Raw genomic sequence first — 22,482 nt, 5'->3', positions numbered from 1 at the left:
CGACAACGTAATTGCAATTCCCCTGGTGTTGCGGGTGCTCATGGGCGGCGTCACTTATCATCAGGTGAGCCGCATGCTGGTTTGTCGCATGCCGCAACACAGGGGTGTTATAAAAAAAAACTTGCGGTACATTAAAATCACCAGCGGTTTGTAGATCCTTTACTCTTTTAAGACGTTTGTATGAATGTATGTATAAAATTACACATGAATATTTAAGAGGAAGCATTTCGACACATTCCTGCCGGCGGCGGCACCTCAATTTGGCATCCCTTTGATGTCACTCCTGACTGCTTTATCTGTCACCCGTGGTACCGGGGTGGCTGCAGAAGCTCCTGACTCACGCTCATATTATTTTAATAAGCTCAGTTAATTAGTTGTAATATAGTTTAAAATTAACCTACTATAAGTTTAACAAGAAAGCCCAAACAAAATATTCATTACATGTAATAAAAGATGAAAATAGCATCGAGAGTAAAACAGTCTGATTATCTGTTAGTATGTTGAGGAATTGGGATGAAATGTTCACAGAATATATTATGAAATATGTATTCTGTGAATATTTAATATGTAGATTGTGGAAAGCGGACAAAAATACTTCCATAAAGAAATTAATATGTTTAATAATATTTTCAAAGTGTCATGAACTAATTATTTAACCAAAAATACTTGACAAAACTGTTAAATAACTTATACTAAATAACTAACAATTACTTTTTATGATGAATACAAATGGCTTCCATTGTCAGTCTTAATAATTCCAAAGTTCGAATATTACGTGGTCAAACATCGCACGTCGAAAAGAAACAAAATGACGCAAAGTGACGAAAATATTGCCATGAAAACTGAGGCGGTTTTAACGATCCGTGTCTGTTTAACAAACGTTAACTATATTTTTATCACCATAAAGTTTAATTCAGGTTGAACCCTTGTGGAAGTTGTGATATTTAGTTAAATTAGTCGTGAAGCTTCCTTCCCGTTCGGAGACGTATTTAGAATTGGACTAAATAAAATTTAAAAACAAACTATGCCTCAAGTGTATTCACACGTATGACAGTTCTATTCGATTTTTAAATAAATACGTTATAATATATTAATTTTAATACTTAATTAAGTGTTCATTTATTGTTTATAATCGTTTGGCTATTGTTTTTTAATGAATGACGGTCCCTCTTGCTGATGGGCAGTGGCATAGCTATCTAGGGGCTAGGCAGGGCAGTGCCCTGGGGCCCTCAAGCTCAGGGTGCCCTCGAACCCTTAACATAAAATCTCGATCGACATGAACTTTTGAAAATTATTCATTTTAAAATTAATAAAATAAATCCTTTCAGTCGGTTGGCAGTGTTGGCAATTTGACGGATAGCGATATGTACGTTTTAATAAAACTGTACTGTAGACCCCATTTTTTGATTTGCCTCAGGGCTGTTGGTTACCTAACTACGCCACTGCTGACGGGCACAGACAAAGAAAAAAGAAAAGAATGTAATATTGAAGTCAAGTGAAATGATAGTGTTATTGATTTATTCAGTTTAGTATTGATTCCATTTACAACAGTACAAAATTAATTATATTAGAATTAATATTGTGTTTTCACCTGAATAGATCTGCTGGTCATAATTGAGCATTCAACAGGAATTTTTTCTGGATATTTTTGCGTTTACCTTTGTATGAGTTGGCACTACCCTTATAAGAATTGAACCTATAATGCTTCTAAAAAAGAAGAGTTCATACAAAAATGTATAGTATTAACTGTTATCCGCGACATCGTCGCGTGTAATTTTTTTTTTAATTAAACTAAATATATTTTTTAAATAAAAATAGCCTCAATTATTTCTTTTAAATTTAGCTATCTGCGGATGAAGCTCTCGTCAAATTCAGTCTAGCCGTTTTAGAGATTAGCAAGAACACACAGACAGGCAGACACAAAATGTTTTCTTAATTTTTTATGTACCGTATATAATTTCATATGCATTTAGTGAAAAGCTGTTAATTTCACAAACATACACTACAAATTTATTTATATATATAGGTTGAGGATCACCGATAAGAGCGTGGCTCTTAAATTATGAATGAATGAGGAGCTAAGCTATACCACAGATAACGTAATATTACAGAGCTATTACAAACAATGGTCTGCTAATATGTGCTGAAAAAAAATTGTTACACAGATTCATACAAAATTTTTTTTGTTCTTAGTGACGCTGGTACTGACGTAAATTACAGATTACAGAAACTCACTCGAGTCGGTGTTCGAATATTATCTGAAGGCAAACTGTCGCCAGTCGAGAATTCCCGTTTTAGATAAGACGTAATGAATATAATGGAGGGAATTGCAACCAACTTACTCTCGAATATACATATTTCACGATCACTTTATCTACAGTGATGACAATCCGCCATTTATTGCAAGGCAATTATACTTTTTTTTCTTCTGACTCCAGTAAGATTATATTTTTTCTTGTTCAAAAAGAGCGGGGCACTTTTTTTTCTTCAAGTGTTCGTGTGTAGTAGAGTACAGATCATTTATTACATAATTTAACTGTGGTCTGTGCTCTATAAACTCTCTGTTATATGGCTGAGATTAAATGAAATATAAATTAAAAATATAAGTTGTATGAATATAGTTTTATAACATTATTTATTCTTTAGGAAGTGTAAAGTATATTTTAGTGAGATAATTTTTCACTTCTTGTATGATTCCAAATGAAGATATTTTGATATCATTGCAATGTAGGTAATTGCCGATTATTTCAGAAAAACAATTAAAAAACTACGAATCATCAAAATCAATTCGCAATTGACGTAGAAAACTAAAAATAAAATATAATGTAATTAAGAACATTGCTTTTTATTGCTTTTTTTTTTAGTTCTGTTCGAGTGAACTTATTTTGACCACTAAAAATCTTAGAATTAATTATTGTTTTATGTCTAAGGAAACAGCTTTAAGTTATGAGAATTATAAACATTATTTGTTTACTACAAAAAGTATAATTTGTAGTAAAAATATACAGTACTTATACTGTACTGTGTGGGATTATCGTCGTTATATTATGTGTACAAAAATGAAAAAAAAAGTAAAGAGATCAAAAATGCGAAAAACCATAGATTACGTAAATATTATATCCTGCACCAAAAGTGACATTTTAATTTCCCGCGTAAATTGACTTTTAATAAATGGGGAATGTCATTTGGCGGATCACTTGATGCTTTTACGGCAGCTTTCATTTAATTTAGTGGTGGAGTCTTTGATGTATGTTTACTGAAGATAAATTAACCGTCGGCAATTAATAAATATCTATTATAACTTCATTTATACGAGCCTAGCCAATTACACTGGCTTTGCATGACATTATTGTATGAATTTGTGTCCAGTAATGCATAAGTACGCAAAAAAATAAAAACTACATACAATAATAAAAGTATATAATTTGCAATAATAAAACAATATAATCTATAGTGAACATGACAATATGGTGGTCCCTTTTAAACTCCTACCGTTACCGTTAATTTTTACATTAATTCAAAATGACGACATCCTGAGCCGGGCCCCTATAGCAGTCGTATCCGTCAGGCGGAAGAAGTTGGTCTTCTTCCGCTCCAGAATATTCGCGGGTTAAGAATGCCATTTGCTCTGATCCCTATCGTCCAGTGAAGCTATAAAGGCCAGCTACGGCCAACAGCAAAAAGGTATCTGAAAAAAAAAAAATGATATAAAATCTAACCGACTCTAATGTATATAACTTTATTAACTACGAACTTTTACTTGTTTATATGGTGCAAAAATCTGGCAATCGAGAGTGCTCGCCGCCATAGTATGGAAGTGCTCAAGATTTAATTCGAGCTAAGCTAACGAGTTAACGAAAACCGCGTAAGGTTCAGGCCGCCCAAGGAATGTGCGCTGGCGGTCCGTCGCAGCCGCGCGGGCGATCGTCCTTCAGCGCACGTTACAAGGAGCGTAGCCAAACAACGAGCGCGTGACGTCACGTGCTCAAGATCTTCTAACTTGGGCTAGTGATCTGTGAACAGTTGTGGCATCACACTAAAGAATACACTTCCAAATGAACTTTCTTACACTCTTGTATATATACGAAGTGCACGAAAAATATCGTTAGCGCGTTTTAGGACTCAGTACCAAAGCATTGTACTTTTCTATAATTATATACAATTTTCAAACATAATTTTGTTAAATATGTTTTAATATAAATTTAGATGCATCTTATATTTTGTTTTGTTCATTATTATGACAATAACAATGCTTTATTATTATTCGAAAACCATCAGTCTGTTTCAGCGCCATCTGTTGTAGGATGACGATGAGTCGTAATAATTTTATGTTTCACAACAGTTGAAAACTACTATTTATTCAATTTTAAATTATTATTTTAGAAGTCAATGTTAATATATGAATATAAACATAATAGTTTATACATACCTATTAAAAAATAACAGCAAAATTAAATAAACATAAATTAGGGCAATATTTTTCCTTACAAAGCAGTATAGCGCCATCTGTATGTGGAAGAAAGCTTCATTACTATTCTTACTAAAATAGTACAATTGACTTTAAAACATTCTTTGTTGCAGAACATCAAACAATGACCGGGATGAGAGTCCTGGTACAGATGGCAATGTTTCTCCAGAACCACCTGATCGTCCGCCCGGGAAAGTACGACAAATACATCCAGAGGAGAAAACTCAAGTGCTCGCATACGATTCATCTTATCGAAGAAAAAGTAAACCTACATCTTTAGCATTGCAAGAGAATCATTACAATCATTTAGCGAATTCAAACGTATCAATGACTCCATACCCGTTGACACCAAATATTTGTGTTGAAGGTGGGAAGATTGAGTTCATAAAATCGCCACCGAGTAGCGCTAGGAACAGTGTGGCGCTAGCGTCGCCTCCACAGACGCCACTGTTGGCGCGGCGCGGCTCGCGGGAGAAACGAGAAGCGCGAATATACGACGAACCAACTGAAAAGTTCGACGGCGATAAGGTAGGTGGCGCTTATTGTATTTTATTTTATTCGTACTACTTTCAGGAGACCTAGTATGGTCTTTTTTCTTTTTAATGGATGATAATGGATTGATACATATTACAGCGAAGAATGATATGAGAAGCATGGTCAGGTCAGGTTGGCTCAAAAACAAATTCACCACGAATTAACCACGCTAGTTTCAAGAGGAGAACTAACTTCGCCCTGACACGATATATTTGTAGGTGATAGAATGAGTGGACTGTATATGTGATGTAAATCAAACAATACATAGTAAATGGTAAATACTTATAATGAAGATAGGTACGTGTACAAGCGTTGTAAGGCAAAAAGTGACAATAAAAATATATGACAATTCTAAAAAAAATACATTTAAAATTGGTAGAAAAATAAACATATAAAAATGTGCAAAGAGTTAGCAACAATATTGTTAGTAATAGTTGCAATTACTATCAGTCCTGTTCCGCTCATGCAATAGTCCTTATACAAGAAAAAGGAGTAAAAATAATTTGATGTAACCTTAATAAACCTAATATATATTAGATATAGATTAATAAATTACTTCCAATTATAATAAAATTATTATGGAATAACGAAAGCATCGGGTAGTGAAGAAAAAATTGGGGCTCTATTTGAAAATCTCCATTTTGAAGTTGGTAGAAAATATTGAAAAACTTTATGATACCTACGGATGTAGGGATAGGGATATCATCTTTGGAATAAGTTAAAAGTAAGATTCAAACAAAAGTGACGGACTTAGGGAAAACTTTGAAGGCTTTTGTGTTGCATTTCAATTTCGTCGAATTGAAAAAAGTTACGGGTCCACATTGACCCTTGTCAAAAATATCCCACAAATTGTTTTCCGTTTACACAAACTTTCGATTCAAACCTACATACCTATGTAATGAGGTTTTTTTTTCGCAAATTGTTTTTATTACGATTCGTAATTATGTAATCACTGGATTTAAGTATTTAATAATGTATTTTTCGAATTAGTAATTATATTGCGGAAGATAATTTTATTACTTAATATATTTATATTATTTTGTGTTTTGTACTACAATTAACGGAATTATGTGTGAAACCATATAGATATTCAGTGCGGAAACCTGACCATCACTATTGAAATCATTATGTATGACCTTCTCTATTGGTGACCAATTTCCGACTACTATTGAATCTCGACCCACACAAAACACATACACACCCATACACAGAGACAAAACACATGTCCCAAACATTTGTTTTGCTTCTGAACGACCTATCATCAGGCAATGAATAGAGCTACCAGTTTATGACTGATGGAATTAAACAAAATAATATATTTATTACGTATTTTATTTGCTTGAAATTTTTGTTTATTTGATTAATGTATATTAATCAAACAAACAAAAATTTCAATACTAACTGTGCTCTCTTAACAGCTTTATTCTTTTATTTTTTTCGAACAAATAGGAACCATATGACCTCGTTCTAACACCAGAGTTGATAAATGCCCGTTCTGTAATTTCATCAAGTGAAATATTTTTTTGTATTAATACTGCACGGTCTTATATATTTAATGCACAATACATGTCATTAAATGTAAGTTGCCTAATCCACTTTTTGTTTATGTCATAAGTCATGATATTATAGAAATAAGTTTATTCAAATCAACTTAATAAAATATATGGAGATTTTTTTTCTACCACACATTCTGAAAGCAGATTTAGTACAATATAATTGAGACAGAAGCTTGTGTGTGTCTGCTTGTGTTGCTCCTTTAGACAAATATATGAGTAAGATATTTCAAAAATAATATGATTAACTTTTATATAGGCTAAATACTCAGCAGCCAGTTTCTTTTGAAGGTAACATAGAACTCCAAGTCATTCCTCACCACACCACTTGTATGTATTTTAAAAGAATTAAACAACTTACTTTATTATTCCTGTAAGACCTGAAATCGTTTAGGAATCATAGGGGAAGTAATTGAACGAATGGACCTTAATGCCTCTTTAGTTGTCCCTAAATTGTTTTCTGGAGCCTCTAAATTCGCCCTTCAGAAGATTGTCCCAGAATGGAGCTTAAGGGATACATTGTATGATCGAGAGAGCTTACAGTTTGTTATATTAAAAAACTTCACAAACGCAATGTTTTTTGTCGCCTGAACATATTTATGAGTTCAAACAATCTAGATACTAGAAGATACTGTAAGTGCACTTGTATATATATATGTTTATGGATAATAATGGAATGTTGCAACCGTCTGCGCTTACGGTTTACGCTGGCGGGGCAACAATGAAGGAAGATAAAATGAAAAAACGAGGTTAAGTCAGTTAGTTAGTTAAAAATACTGTGATTATCATTTAAATAGGTACAGACATTTACAATAAAATACAAAGATAAATAATAATAATAATAATAACCGTGGACTTTCCACACAGCGCCATCTATTCACAAGCTAAGCCGTATTAGATAACTGATAGAATTAAATAAAAGTATTTTTTTGTAAATAACTACATACATAATTATGCTAATATTATATGAGTATATTTGTGAGTATAGACGGATGGATGGATAGGTAGGTATGTACGCAATTACTACTGAACGGATATTGATGAAACTTGACTTTTTTTGGCAGGTAGCTGATGTAATAAGGAGTAACTTAGGCTACTTTTATATTAGAAAAATTCTTTTATTTTAGAGAAATAAAGTAGAATTCTACGCGAACGAAGTCGCGGGTGCAGCTAGTATTTAATGTAGATATTATGTAAATTGGACGAAATATCACGATAAATATCAAGTGTGATATAGACGAAGTTGGTCAGACAGGACAGGTCAGATACATATAAAATACCTAGACCTATATAAACATTCATACTTATAATAATAATATTTCATGACAATTCACACAGCGCCATCTAGTCCCAAGCTAAGCAGAGCTTGTGTTATGGGTATTAGACAACTGATTAAAATACATGGATACATTTTTTTTGTAAATAAATACATATGATACATAGAAAACACCCAGACCGATACAAACAATCATACTCATGAATACAAATGTTTACCGTGCGAGGAATCGAACCCACGATCATCGGATAGTAAAGCGGTGTGCTAAACCACTAGACCACCGAGGCTGTCAACTTATGCTTTAATAATTACAACAAATTTTCTACTTTTAATTTCCTTTTATGTTCACAGCAAACAGATAATAAAAGCTAAGCGTATCTTCACAGATTATGCATCTTCCATATGCTAGAGAAGACACGTACTCACATTGAAACTAACTGCAATTCAGACATGCAAATTGCAGGACGCTCTTTGAATTAATTGTTCAGTTTGTAAAAGAGGTCGTTAAGGCAAACTTAATAACATTTGTAACTTAAATACTCTCTGTATGTACCTTCATACTAAGTTGACTACATTTATTATCTTATTATTACCTATTTCTGCCATTTTAGAATATATTTACAGCTTCTTGTTTCGGTTAAAAGGATCTCCCTTTTATTTAATATCATTCCTTTTACAATTAATTTATATATAACTAGCTAATCGCCCCGGCTTCGCACGGGTGTACACGTATTATATATAAACCCTCCTCTTGAATCACTCTATATATTAAAAAAAAAGCTTCAAAATCCGTTGCATCCATAGGGACGGACAGACAGCGATAGCGACTTTGCTTTATACTATGTAAGGATTATTTCTAATTTCCGTATTAATGTAATAATCAGTCTTTGTTAATTATTACTGCGCATTTTAGCAGACTCTATTGAATTATTAGAACTACATTGTGGACTTTGTATCTATATAGAACAAAGATTAAAATAGTTTATGTAAGTAATATATGTTTATATTTTGAAGCATGAAATGTTTCATATAAAAAATAATAAATAATCATGCGGTTTACAAAATAAATATTAATATTTTTTTCTTTAACAATGACACCTCTCTTTGTATATTTATTCATTTATTCATTTATCATTAGATAAGTCGTCCTTTTTAATTATTAAAAAAAACTAAAACAAAATATTTATAAATGTGAATACGTAATACCTCAATATCGATAGAACTTTAAATAATTGATGCTAGGATATGGACAAGACTTAAATAATTTTAAATAAGAAGAAAAGCAGTAATCAGATTATACTGAATAATTTTACATAAGAATTGGTCTTTGTCCACATTACCACAAATATGTAGAAATTTAAAAGTAGAGTAGGCTGTATGGTTAAGGGTCTTTGCCTCTTCCTTTATTGAAAAAGAGATGGACGAATATATAAATGTGACATTTGATTTGTCAATTTATAAAATAACCTGAGGGTTGTAGTATATCAGTTTTACTTAGTTTGATGACAAATTTTCCAATGGAATCTAACAAAACTATATGTTTAAACGTATATTATGAATTGGATAATTTTTTATTTAAAATAAAGAGTTATGTGTCTTCTCTAATGGGACAATTGGAAGAACATTACCAGTGTGTTTTTTTCATTGTCATTGCAATGTTCTTTTCCTTTGTTATGTTAGATGTAAAGGAAAGAAATGTAAGAAGTAACACTAAGTCTACAGATAGAGTCGTAACAACAACGTTTGAAGAAGAAATTACAGTCAGTTCATAATATTACAATAGTAATTTTCTTTCGAAGAAATTATAGAAAAGGAGAGAAGATTTTGAGGTAGAATATGAAATAAATCTATCACATAATTATGTATTTAGATTTTAAGGAATAAACACAAATAATAAATTTGTTTTGTTTCAATCATAGGTATTAAGGTAAGTCTACGGAATTTGCAATTTATGATAGTGGAGGACAGGTAAATGAGTACTCATCATTCCTTCATTATTCTTTAAAAGGAAGAGGTTTAGTTTGAAATTTTAAGTACATTTTTTTTATGCGACTGGAAATAAGACTAGAAAGGAAGGACTTTAAAATATACTGTGACAATCGTTATAATTCTCAAAGTGGCTACTAGATGTGATGAATTTAAAAATAGGGTAAGGTAAATAAAAAGAAAACTGCTTCAAATTTTCAAATCAAACAAATTTTCGAATGTTTGTAATGTTTGAACAGCTGAGATGCTGCCATCAGAAAAAATAGAGAAAAATGTATTATTTCCAAAAAGCAATTATCACTAGTTTCTGTCTGGATTTGTAATATCTTATCTGTGGTCAGAAGATCCTGTTTATATTGATCTGAATGTTTTCTATGTACATTACGTATCTATGTATTTACAAAAATGTATTTAATTATTGTTATCAATTGTTTAGTACCCAAAGTACTCTGCTTAGTTTGGAACTAGATGGCGTTGTGTAAATTGTCTTAGGAACTTGTAGTGTATACAATATTTAAATGGGATATTTACTATGATAATACTATATAGGAGTTCCCGATACATCGACGCTATTACTAGCTGATTAAAGAGCGGTGAATCTAAATATAAACATTATTATGGTAAATAGCTCGTTTATATAATGTCTACAATCGTTAACAATTGTGAAAAACATTTAATATTTTATTTGTTATGTTCTTTGTTAGAGGAATATTGCATGTTGTAATTGTAATAAAATAAAAAACAAAACGTTTTGCGCACTTCATAGTGACGCCGTGGAATGTGCGAGTATTATGTCTATAATTTTACAAAAAAAAAAAACAAAACAATATCGTCGCTCAATGTTCGGTGTTCCATTTTCAAAATAATTAGTTTTATTTTTAATAAATATTTAAAGGCTTACTTGTTGTCACTCACTTTGAAAATGGAACGTCGAAAATAGACTGCAATATTGTTTTGTTTCTTTATTTTTCTTCTTTCGCCATTACAAAGCAACGTAGTGTAAACTATACATCTATATTAGAGATAGACCGCCACGCGCCAGACGCTACTTTACCGTCTGGTGTCTAGGGCCGACAATTAATATTAATAAAGACATCATTACAACACCAGACACTGTAAGGACACTACATTATCGGAAACTGCATGTAGACCGATTTGCATAGTTATACAGTAAACTCGACGCCGAAGTAGTTTGGTATCTATGCATCGTAACTAAGTGGCATAGGGATTTGTGGCAGATATGCGGTTCTACTTTAACACTATGACTTTGATCATAGATAGTGGTCTGTACCGACTTCGCAAAGGTGTGTAATATTCTTAACTAGTTACCCCCCAAGGCTTTGTCCGAGTGTATTTACTGTACGAATCTCAACATACATGCTAAGGCATCTGATGTTAAGAGGTAACTTATATAAACATAGGGAAGGAGATTGTTAGTAATGTGGACAAATAACCCCATTGCTAGCAATGTACCATGACAGGTTGACCTGCACGCGATTCCACCAATGGAAACCATCATGTTAAATTGCCATTTGCCAATATGCTAACTGCTGATAAATGCATGAAACTTCATGCTGATTTTATCATCTTCCACTAGTGCCCCGATAGTGTAAATCATTATGTTACGTTTACATTCAGCCGCTTTCCCTGCCACTCGCGCTGCCGGAAATATTGCCGCGTCAGCATCGACGCGAGTGAGTGTCGTTTACACTCAGCCTTCATACTTATTTACTGGGCGACTCATTCTTACCTTCTGCTTAAAACGCCGGGCGACAGCTGAGCGAGAGGGCTGAATGTAAACACACGCTGATTGCCATATATCGCGCACGAAAAGCGCCGGGCAGCGCGAGCGGCAGGGCCAATGGCATGGGAAGTATCGTGTTTACATTCCCGCGCTGATCACTTCCGTGCTCTCTTCTCTGCCCACTCGGGCTGAGTGTAAATTGGGCTTTAGCAGCGGGTGGCGGGTGCATCATTATATTATGATCCATAAAGGAATCTTGTATAAACAAACAGCACTACGAATATTGCCTTTCCGTAGAAGAAAGAGGTCATGTCTCCGTATCCTATAAGTTCACTACTTAATCGCACTTTCAATCGAAACTCATCTTACAAATCAATATACTTTAGGTCTAAATTAGCTGAATTATACTTAATACTTTTATTACATTTTTTTTTACCATCAAAAGAGAAGACATAATGCTTATACAAGCATCTTTATTGTCATAGTTTCGTCAGATCGACGGCCTCGATTGTTTATCACCCCGCCTTACTTCCGATGGTCCCAGGTTCGATTCCTTGTACGGTGCAAATATTTACTTACTTACTTAATACAGAAAACATGTGTACTAATTTACTAAAGAAACGATGATATTCACAGAAGTATAAAACTGTGTTGCAAATATCGACGCCCTCCACCTAGTATATATAATTCCAAAAACTAAAATAAAAAATAAAAATACATGCAATGTCGTTACCCATCACGTATTGTCTAAAAAATTTACAAAATATTTAAATTTACCAAAAACAAAGAAAATTTAACTTATAAACAAAAAGAAAGAATGCACAAAACAAAAAGAACCTATGCCTGTATTTGATATGTATATATGTAAAACATTATGTGTGTGTGTGTGTGTGTGTGTGTGTGTGTGTGTGTGTGTGTGTGTGTGTGTGTGTGTGTGTGTGTGTGTGTGTGTGTGTGTGTGAGAGAGAGAGAGAGAGAGAGAGAGAGAGAGAGAGGGAGGTCTACGATTACTATACAATATTTTTGAAATTACAATATTTACGCAACTATTACAATATTTTTAAATATTATATTATATTTAATAAAGTTTTAAAAGATCCTCAGATTTTTCATACGATAAGTTTTGAAGCCATTTTGCACACAACAGCTTACATTTGTAGTAGGATAGGGGATATATGTTCAATTCTTTATTTAGCTTATTATACAAAATAGAACTTACGTGGTTATAATGACGACTAGCTATTGCAGTACGACAAGGATTTAATTTACATATTTTATAAGTTCTACATCTCAAATTTGTATCATTTGAAACATATGGAACATATGGAAGCTGAGAATGTTTACGAAGCGTAATGTTTAGTACAAATAGTTGACGGACCGTTAAGACCTGACAAATTGAATACAAATCTTCAGTTGGAAACAGAATTGGTTTTTTTGTCATTACCTTCAATACAGATCTTTGTGCTCGTTCAAGTCTCAACAATATAGTTTTAACTGCTCCTCCCCAGGAGGTAATACAGTATGTAATAATTGACTGTACTAGTGCATAGTATACAGTTTTAAGGCAATTAAAGTCAACGACACTTCTCAAGTTCTTAAAAACATATATTAATTTCCTTACGCGGGACACAGTTGCATCAATATGCTGTTTCCATGTTATTGAATAGTCAAGTGTAACACCAAGGTACTTAAGGGAAGAAACGCGTTCTACTGATATGCACTTACACATTGTGGGATTTAATGTCGTACAAAAATGTGGGCGAATAGATAAAGACGAAGGTGGTTGGGTGGCGTGATTTATTGAAAATGGTATAAATTTTGTTTTTGCAATGTTAAGAGTAAGATAGTTTGATTGAAGCCAATTCATAACAGTTTTTAAGGCATTTTCTGAATGTACTTGAGTTTCCATCCAATTCTGTCCACCAACAAGGAGAACTGTATCGTCAGCATAGGTAATAGTTTTGCAATTTTGAATATTCATATTACAAAGATCATTAATATAAATTAAAAATAAGGTAGGCCCAAGGACACTACCCTGTGGAACACCATAGCTGAGATATTCGTCTCTGCTCTCGAAACCATCAATTCTTACAAATTGAGTACGATTTTCAAGGTAACTTCGGAACATATCAAGAGACACGCCTCTAACACCAATAGATTCCAGTTTGTTAAGCAAAATGGGAATAGAGACAGTATCAAAAGCCTTAGAGAGATCCAGAAAGATACCAATTGTTTTTTTCTTATTGTCAAAGTTTTTAATAACATAATCCGTAAGTTCAAGAACAGCATCTTCCGTTGATTTATTATTTCTAAAGCCGAATTGATTATCTGATAGTATATTACGACTATTGATAAATTTGATTAGTCTACTATTTAGAATTTTTTCAAAAATCTTCGCAAATACAGAAAGCACAGAAATAGGTCTATAATTTGAGATACTATCTCTATCCCCACCTTTAAAAACTGGATGTACTACTGCTTTTTTAAAGACATTAGGGAAAATACCCAAATTGAGAGCACAATTAAATACGTAGGTCAGTATAGGTATCAGTATATGGCTCGCAGATTTAATTACTGACGTGGAGATACCATCCCATCCAACAGCACAGTTACATCTTAAATTGGTAATTATATTTTCAACCTCCCTATCGTCCACAGAAAAAAGTGCCATAGAGTTAGCTGAGAATTGACTAGTTGAGTCAGGGATATATTGTAAGTTCGTATTATGTTGAGCGTTTATACTGCCGTCTAACTGAGACTGAATAGCGGATGCTAGATTTTTACCAACATTAGCGAAAAACTTATTAACAATATTAATAGAAGACAGGGGATTATTACTAATTTTTAATAATGAACCAGCATCAGTTTTTGTTTTTTGAAGACTTGCTATTCGCTTGATAACATTCCACGTCTTTTTGGGATTTCCTTTAGCTTTTGTGATCTCACTTTCCTCAAATTCCTTTTTAATCCTTTTCAAAAGATTGTTACAAAAGGTACGATATCGAATATATATAATTTTATGTATATCATTATTTGGCTCTTTTTTTGATTTTTGGTACAATTTATCTCTATGACGTATACATTTCAGAAGACCTGGAGTGATCCAGGGCTTAATAATGCGTTTTCTACTAGGAATTTTTATACTGCTACTATGAACTGCAACGATATTGGATATCAGTTCAACGAAAAGATTCGCAGACATCTCGGGATCACTGGAATTGAGAACTGATGTAAAGTCTGTACTTTCTATTTCGTTTACGACTGCGGAAATATTACATTTTTGAGTGAAACGTTTTGCAGAGATTGAGTATAAATTTGTATTGCAACATAATAAAATAGGAGCATGGTCTGTTATTAGAGAGTCAAGAACAAAAGTAGATACATAATTAGAAGAACGTAAGATGACATGATCCAAACAACTGTTTTCTCTTGTTGGCAAAGTGTAAGCTGGGACATACCATGCGTCGCTATCATATTGAGATATTCATCAGAATTCGGGTCATTATTTGTGGAAGATATATTAATGTTTATATCTCCAATAATAACACTAGTTTTATAGCTTGTGATGGTGTTGAGTGCACTATTAAGACTTTCGTAAAATGGTTTTAAATTTGTATAGGAAGGGGAACGGTATACTGCTACAATGGCAACATCGTTGGTAAACTTTACGATTATGCAATTTGCATCATGAAACTCGGGGACATCCACTGTACATTCGAGACCATTTCTAATATAAGCGACGACACCATCATTTTGTTTTTTATAATTAGATGTAAAAGATTCAAATCCAGGAAGAATAGGAATGAACGGTGTTTTGCTTAACCAGCATTCGGTTAGAATTATAATATCAATGTTTATTTTTATTCTATAAAGCAGTGTTAAAAGATTACTAAAATTGCAATTTATGCTCCGAATATTAACATGAAAAATATTAAAGGTATTATTAGATTTTAGATGCACGGGTATGTCCTCAGGGGAACAAGATAGCGAATCCGACACAGATATCTGTTCAATATCATTATTAATTTGGTACGAATTATTCATAATTGATTATAGAGGAGAGTAAACAGGGGATTTAATACGCAGATCAAACACAACGATATAAAATGGTATAAAATGATTACCCTAGTATGACATAGCACGAAACAGGTTTTAATATTTTTTGGGAATGAAGATCTATTATGTTGAGTAATATTGTAGTATGTATTTTGTGTATTTATGTGTATAAGTGTTGTGAATAAACGAGTATGATTGTGGACAAGGTAACAATATACATTTTCAAGAAGAAGATATATGAGAACTATAAAATGCACAATACAATAAAAAACTTTAAAGAACATGATCACTACAGGCACTGACACAAAGATCGTATTCGCCACTCCAATAAATAGTCATATTGACGCGCAAATTTTCTCAAGAACAGAGTCGTCAGTTACTCGAATCACAGCGCCATTTTCTCTTTTGCGTAGATAAATTTTTCCATGAGACACCCAACAGTACTTATAATCATGGTTTTTTGCGAATTCTCTGGCCGAATAAAACAATTTCTTCATTTTAGACGTTAGATTTTCCGAGATAAAAATTGGACGTGGTGTTCCACATTTGTATACATGAGTATGTATTGGTCTGTGTGTTTTCTATGTATATTATGTATGTATTTACATCAAAAACCAAGTTAAGTGTTTATATCAGTTGTCTAGTACCCAGCTATCTCTGCTTAGCTTGGAACCAGATGGCGCTGTGTAGAGTTTCCAAGGTTATTATTATTATAGCACCAAATCACTGTTCAGGACCATGTTGGATAAAATTAAGATCGCCAGGATGATCGTCTACGTCCAGTAGGTGACGGCTTATAAAGAATAAGACAGATTACTCACATGAAAGAATTATATACTTATATAATCCTTTCATATGAGTGATCTGTCTCACTAACATTGCCTCATAATAATTCAAATTCAAATTCAAATTCAAAAATCATTTATTCATGTAGGACATTTTAACAGCTTATGACCGTCAAATTCGTTATATTACACTTTTTTCCCTACCGTCCAATACAGTATATAGATCCAATTGGCAAGACACATTGTAAATTTACTGGCTTTTAAAAAAAATTAAGTCAATTGAGTGTAGAACTGGCAATACACTCAATTGACTTACTTTTTTTAAAAGCCAGCTAATTTACAATGTATATTTATATAGGTGTCTATGTCTAACATTAAATGAAAAGCCCGTGCATGAACAACTATTGCCATGCACACTCGTCATTCAGGTAATCGTTTAGTGAGTAACAGGCTTTGCTCAGTAAATAAGATTTAACAGATGTTTTGAATCTATATAAGGGTAATTCCAGTATATCCTTTGGTATCTTATTGTAAATTTTTATACCTTTTCCCATAAAAGACCTTTGACTTTTTCTAAACGATACTTGGTGACTTTTGAGCAAATTTGTCTTTAAAGCTATTATTAATAATATTACTACTATAATATTACACAAGATACGCATGACTTACGTAGAATACAATATATCACTGCCTCCCATAGACGGTAACTATTTGCCCCCAAAGTGTAGACAAAATAACATATGGGCCACTTAAGCTAATGCCGTACGAAATGGCATACCATAGACTGTCTCGAGTGCTGGAGTGGTTTGTCATTACCTGCTTTATGGTTTCCATGTTGCGAACAGGAATCTGAATGGTGTCATAAAAACAAACATATTATAATAGTTTTCTTTCCCCCCATTACAAGGTTTTGTTTATCTTGTCAGTACGATATTTTCTTTGCCCCATTACAAGGTTATTTATTTATCTTGTTTTTAGTCAATGTGCCCTAGTAGTTAACTATCTCGATATACCTTTAAAGGTCATGCGTTCGAATTTAGTCGACAGTTCACAATATTATATTGATGGCCTCGGTGGTCTACCGGTATAGCACACCGCCTTATAATGGTCGCGGGTTGTATTCCTCGCACGGTACAAACATTTGTATTCATGAGTATGATTGATTGTATCGGGCTGGGTGTTTTCTATATATCAATGATTTTATATCAGTAGTCTAGTACCCATTACACAAGCTCTACTTTGCTTGGAACTAGATGGTGCTTTGAGAGTTGTCCTGAGATATTATCATTGTTTTAAAACGGGAAGGAATAAATTTATATGAAAATTGCTCGGATGGAGTAGTATGAAATTTTGCATAATATAGACAAGAAGTGCAGAATGATAATATTTTTACTAAATTATACATATAATCAAATCGACAAAAACCATTACGCGCACTACCGTACATTTGCTACACACATGAATGTATACTCTTTTGTTTATTGTTAAAAAATATATACCTACTAGCTGTGCCCGCGACTTCGTCCGCGTGTTATAGTGACCTGGAGAAATAAAAATAAAGGAAAAAATATTCAAAACTATAACCCAAAAAGGTAAAGAAAGAAGATGCATCGTTCTAGATTTAAAAATGACGATACTTCCATACAACCCTCATTCGTCCTTTTCAACGCCTTACAACCCTTTTATCGCTTTAAAAAGTAGCCTATGTCCTTTCTCAGGGTCTAGACTATCTGTAGTTTTGGCATGAAAGCGAGACAGACAGACAGACAGAGTTACTTTCGCATTTATTATTGTCGATCAGTGGTCGAATTTCGACCACTGATCGACCACTAGTTATTATGTAATATTTTATAAATAATATACTACACCACAAAATAGATATGTAACCAATTGGAATTTCGTAATATAAATCAATCTAACTTTTAATTAAGAGAGCACAGAAGACTTATGGCTAGCCACATCTCATCCACACACTTAATCCAACGGGACATTGTTCTCAAAGTTTTACTGCAATGGACCACTATCTCAGTATCTTGGCAGTATTCCACGCTGCGCAATAAAGTTCCCTATCACGACTTCTATTATTTGACTGGATTCCAGTTCCGGTGTAGAACAAGTCACTTGCAGTAGACACAGTGCAAGTGCAGTGTGTGAACATGTATTTATTAGTTGTTTATTGTCAGTTGTACAAGCACAGGCGTTGATTCTCATAGAGATATAATAAATATTAGAATTTATTTATCATTTCTCTATTCATATATATGTACATATATGCAGAACTTAGTGCTATGTAAGGGAAATACCTACAATGTCATATATAGCAATTATAAGAATATATGCAGAATATATAAAAAAACTTGGTGTATTACAAATTTGACACGTAATAATAATATCAGTAAAAATAATAATATCAGTACAATTCACAGCGCCATCTAGACCCAAGTTAAGCGAAGCTTGTGTTATGGGTACTAGACATAGATATTTTTTTTGTAAATACATAGAAAACACCTATACCGATACAAACAATCATACTCATGAATACAATTGTTTGTGCCGTGCGAGGAATCGAACCCGCGACGATCGGTCATAAAGCGGTGTGCTAGACCGCTAGACCACCGAGGTCGTCAAATAATGTATTGTTCCCTCCCTCTAATAAATATTCATAAAATCAGTATTCACAGCACAATTTACATTAAAATGGGATTAGTCTAATCTATGAGACAACGCAAATAAAAGTTAACTACCCGTAATCAATAAATGCATAAAATATTACGACGAGCTGTAACGTATTCATGAAATTTTTTTTACGGTTTCGCAATAAAACCAATCTACTCGGACCTCCGAGGTATCACCAATTTATGAGCAATTGTATGTAAAATTGGCATTTGAACAGCTACGCTGGCTCATCTAGCAGTGGTTGATCGTGAGTGATATTGTATGTTGACCAAACGATCGTTTAATATTTATGGACTGCGCTGAAGTTTATCCAGATGATTATATATTTACGTTACACTTGTTTTATATAAATATATAAGTAATGTTTTTGAATATATAAATAAGGAACGTAAATTTAGAAATAGAAAGAGGTGTTTATAAGAAAATACAAAAACTTGTTCTCATAGTTCACGAATGTAATTGACCGAGTAAAAAAGGTTTTTTTACTACACAAATAAATAAAATTTAAACGTCTGTTTGTAATTTTAAATCAACAGATTTTACTAAATACGTGAAAGACATTTACTCTCAGGTAGTTAATTTTATAAGGAGTAACTTAGGTTAATACTTTTATTTTAGACCATTAATACTATGAAATTCCACGTTGTCGAAATTGTAGGTAAGAACTACATAAATAAAACTTATAGAATAGGAAAAAAAGTGTAGAAATAAAATGTAACTAAAAAAAAATTGCTATTTGTCCAAATCCCCGTTTCATTACATTAAAGTTTTTACTTTAATGTTATTTTATTTTAGACTATCTACTCGCCCCGGCTTCGCATATGTGTTATATATATAAACCTTTCTCTTGAATCACTCTATCTATTAAAAAAAACCGCTTCAGTATCCGTTGCGTAGTTTTAAAGATTTACCTAAGCTGACAGACACAGACTTTATACTATCTATTGATACTGAGCTTTCTGTTTTTTTTCTTTTGAGTACATTTCATAACTTTAAAAAATAAAATACACTAATTATGAAATTGCGTTTGATATGTGAATGTTTATAAATAATCCTTACACTATATTCTTTCCCAACAAAAGCCACAGAAGTGTTGTCACTTTATCCATGGTGTATAGAGGCTTTGATGGATTTCGCCTGCTTTTTTATATGCAAATGCAATCAATCACGTAGATAACAGTCATTTAACAGATTGCCTTCGCCCTTGATGTTTGCGCACTTTGTCATGCGCTTTGATTAAAATATAGATTTGGCTTGTGCGGTTTCGGATAATCGATGTATGATAATCATTTTGAGGTACACTGCAAAAGAGCGAACGGTTGACCCATCACCCATATTATTTTATTAGGCTGTTTTGGCTATTGTCAGGTGCTTGGACCTGTAGTACTGCGACCTACATAGATCTATTGTGCTCGTCCTTTTTCAGAGTTCGCTCTCTAGGCCCGTCAGGGACAAGAATTGAAGGATATTCTTAGGAGCGATGTGGTGTAGTTGTTATCTCCTCAGGATTGAGTGTGACCTTTCCAAAGAAGATATTAAGTTTATACATGAGTGGGCTATAACCATATAGGATATGTAGTGGCGTATCCAAAATCCTAATAACGAACTTGGTCGACAACTCACCATGGAACAGTATGTGAGACGACTAAAACGCCATCATATCCTGAAGCTAGACCGGCAGTAGCTCTAGGATGCAGATGAGTAGAAGTTTCCAATTGGAAGCCACACTACATAATAGCATTACAGAACAGATTCGTAGTCTTGGGACTTATTGCAAATATACTCGGAGTATAGAAAAAACACTGCGAAAGAGCAACTAACAACTTTCCGAATGAGCAGCAGATTAAAAATATAAGTTGTGACTATTGAAAAGTGCTTCAATGTAAGTCTATTTCTATTCTACAGTCGTTTGCACTTTTTTCAGCTATTTATAATTAATTTATATTATAGTTGTAAACAATAAAAAAAATCCATTTTTTTTTATAACGCAGGGGACAAACGAGCATGCGGCTCACCTGATGGTAAGTGATTGCCGCCGCTCATTATAATAACTACATATAATAATAATCTAATCACGGTGTTCAACAATGATAATAAAACGAAATCAAATTGGATTTCGAACCTGCGCCATTCTGTACCTACCTAGTATATTTTACAACCCCTTGTTGTTGTGAACAGCTGGATTTTTGTGGCGTGATAGTTTTTAGTGATACTGGATTTTATGGCGGGCTACCCTCAGTGATATACATGCTACACCTGCAGCGCCATCTGTTCTATTGTACGGTAATTAATTCAGTTATGGCGCCGAGTTGGCGGGAAGCCAATGCGTAGATTATTTTGATACTCAAATTTGAAATATTCGGTGAATTTATTGGCCAATAAGTCAATATGGTGTAAAATTATAGTATTTTTGTAAACTGTAAGCTGTATTCGGATATTTTATTAATTCTACATGTTCGGGTACAAATGAAGGGTACACACATCTGTAAATGGCCCTGATTTAATTTTTTAAATACACAAATAAATTTATATATCTAAATACATAAATAAAAACATCTTCTGGTTGTGCGAAGGGAGAGTTGATGGAAATTAATTTAGGTAAGTAAATGAAATTAAGTAAGTTAACTAAGTATGTACAATTTTCGGCAGAATCTCCAGATTTGACACTTTGAACATATCCATCGAAAATATAAATAAATAACCCTAGACAATTAACACAACGCCATCTAGTCCCAGGGTAAGCAGAGCTTATGTTATGGGTACTAGATAACTGATATAAATACATACTTAGATATATATATTTTTCGTAAATACATATATAATATACATAGAAAACACCCAGATAGATACAAACAGTAATAATCATGGATAAAAATATTTGTGCCGTGCGAGGAATCGAACCCGCGACCATCGGTGGGGAAATAAAGCGGTGTACTAAAGCGAAGGGAGCGTTTGGTGTTGTGTCCATGGAAACGAAGTTAGACAAGTAAATGAAACTGAGTAAATTCTTAGTACAATTTTCTGTAGCAGCTCTAGATTCGTTACTCCGAACAATACTAGAATTAAAGATATTACAAAAAAATACTAGAATTATAATAAAACAAGTTTACGTCACTTAAATAGTAATAGGTAGAGAATGTATGCAGAAACCCAATTCTTTTATTCGGCAGATCATGGCCCCCATTGCTACAACCCAATTTGAGTAATGGAAAAACAAATTTTGCAAATGGACGCCGCCCTTTGATGCCGTGCGTTGCTTGTAATCCGTTTGTCCGTCTGTAACTCTGAACACTGTGGGATTAGTGTGTGTGTATGTCATAATTAGAGTAGACTTTTGGGGATTTGGGCTTTATTTTTTTATCCGACTTCAAGAAAGCAGAAGCTTCCATTTTAATAATTTTTTT

At 33.2% G+C, this 22,482-nt stretch overlaps 1 protein-coding gene across 4 annotated transcripts in view; it reads left to right on the top strand.

The window, feature by feature from the left end:
* The window catches only part of LOC131854668 (uncharacterized), a 474,411-nt gene that overhangs the window by 143,127 nt on the left and 308,802 nt on the right, over positions 1-22,482 (top strand). For all 4 annotated transcript variants that reach the window (XM_059205801.1, XM_059205803.1, XM_059205800.1 and 1 more), the window contains exon 2: positions 4,582-4,996. In XM_059205801.1, the coding sequence (XP_059061784.1) occupies positions 4,582-4,996 (415 nt within the window). The remainder of the gene's footprint in view (positions 1-4,581; positions 4,997-22,482) is intronic.

Source organism: Achroia grisella, unplaced genomic scaffold, assembly GCF_030625045.1.
Source record: "Achroia grisella isolate CSIRO2021 unplaced genomic scaffold, CSIRO_AGI_Agris_v1 utg1241, whole genome shotgun sequence".
Taxonomy (NCBI): domain Eukaryota; kingdom Metazoa; phylum Arthropoda; class Insecta; order Lepidoptera; family Pyralidae; genus Achroia; species Achroia grisella.
This window is presented reverse-complemented; position numbering and strand designations above follow the sequence as displayed.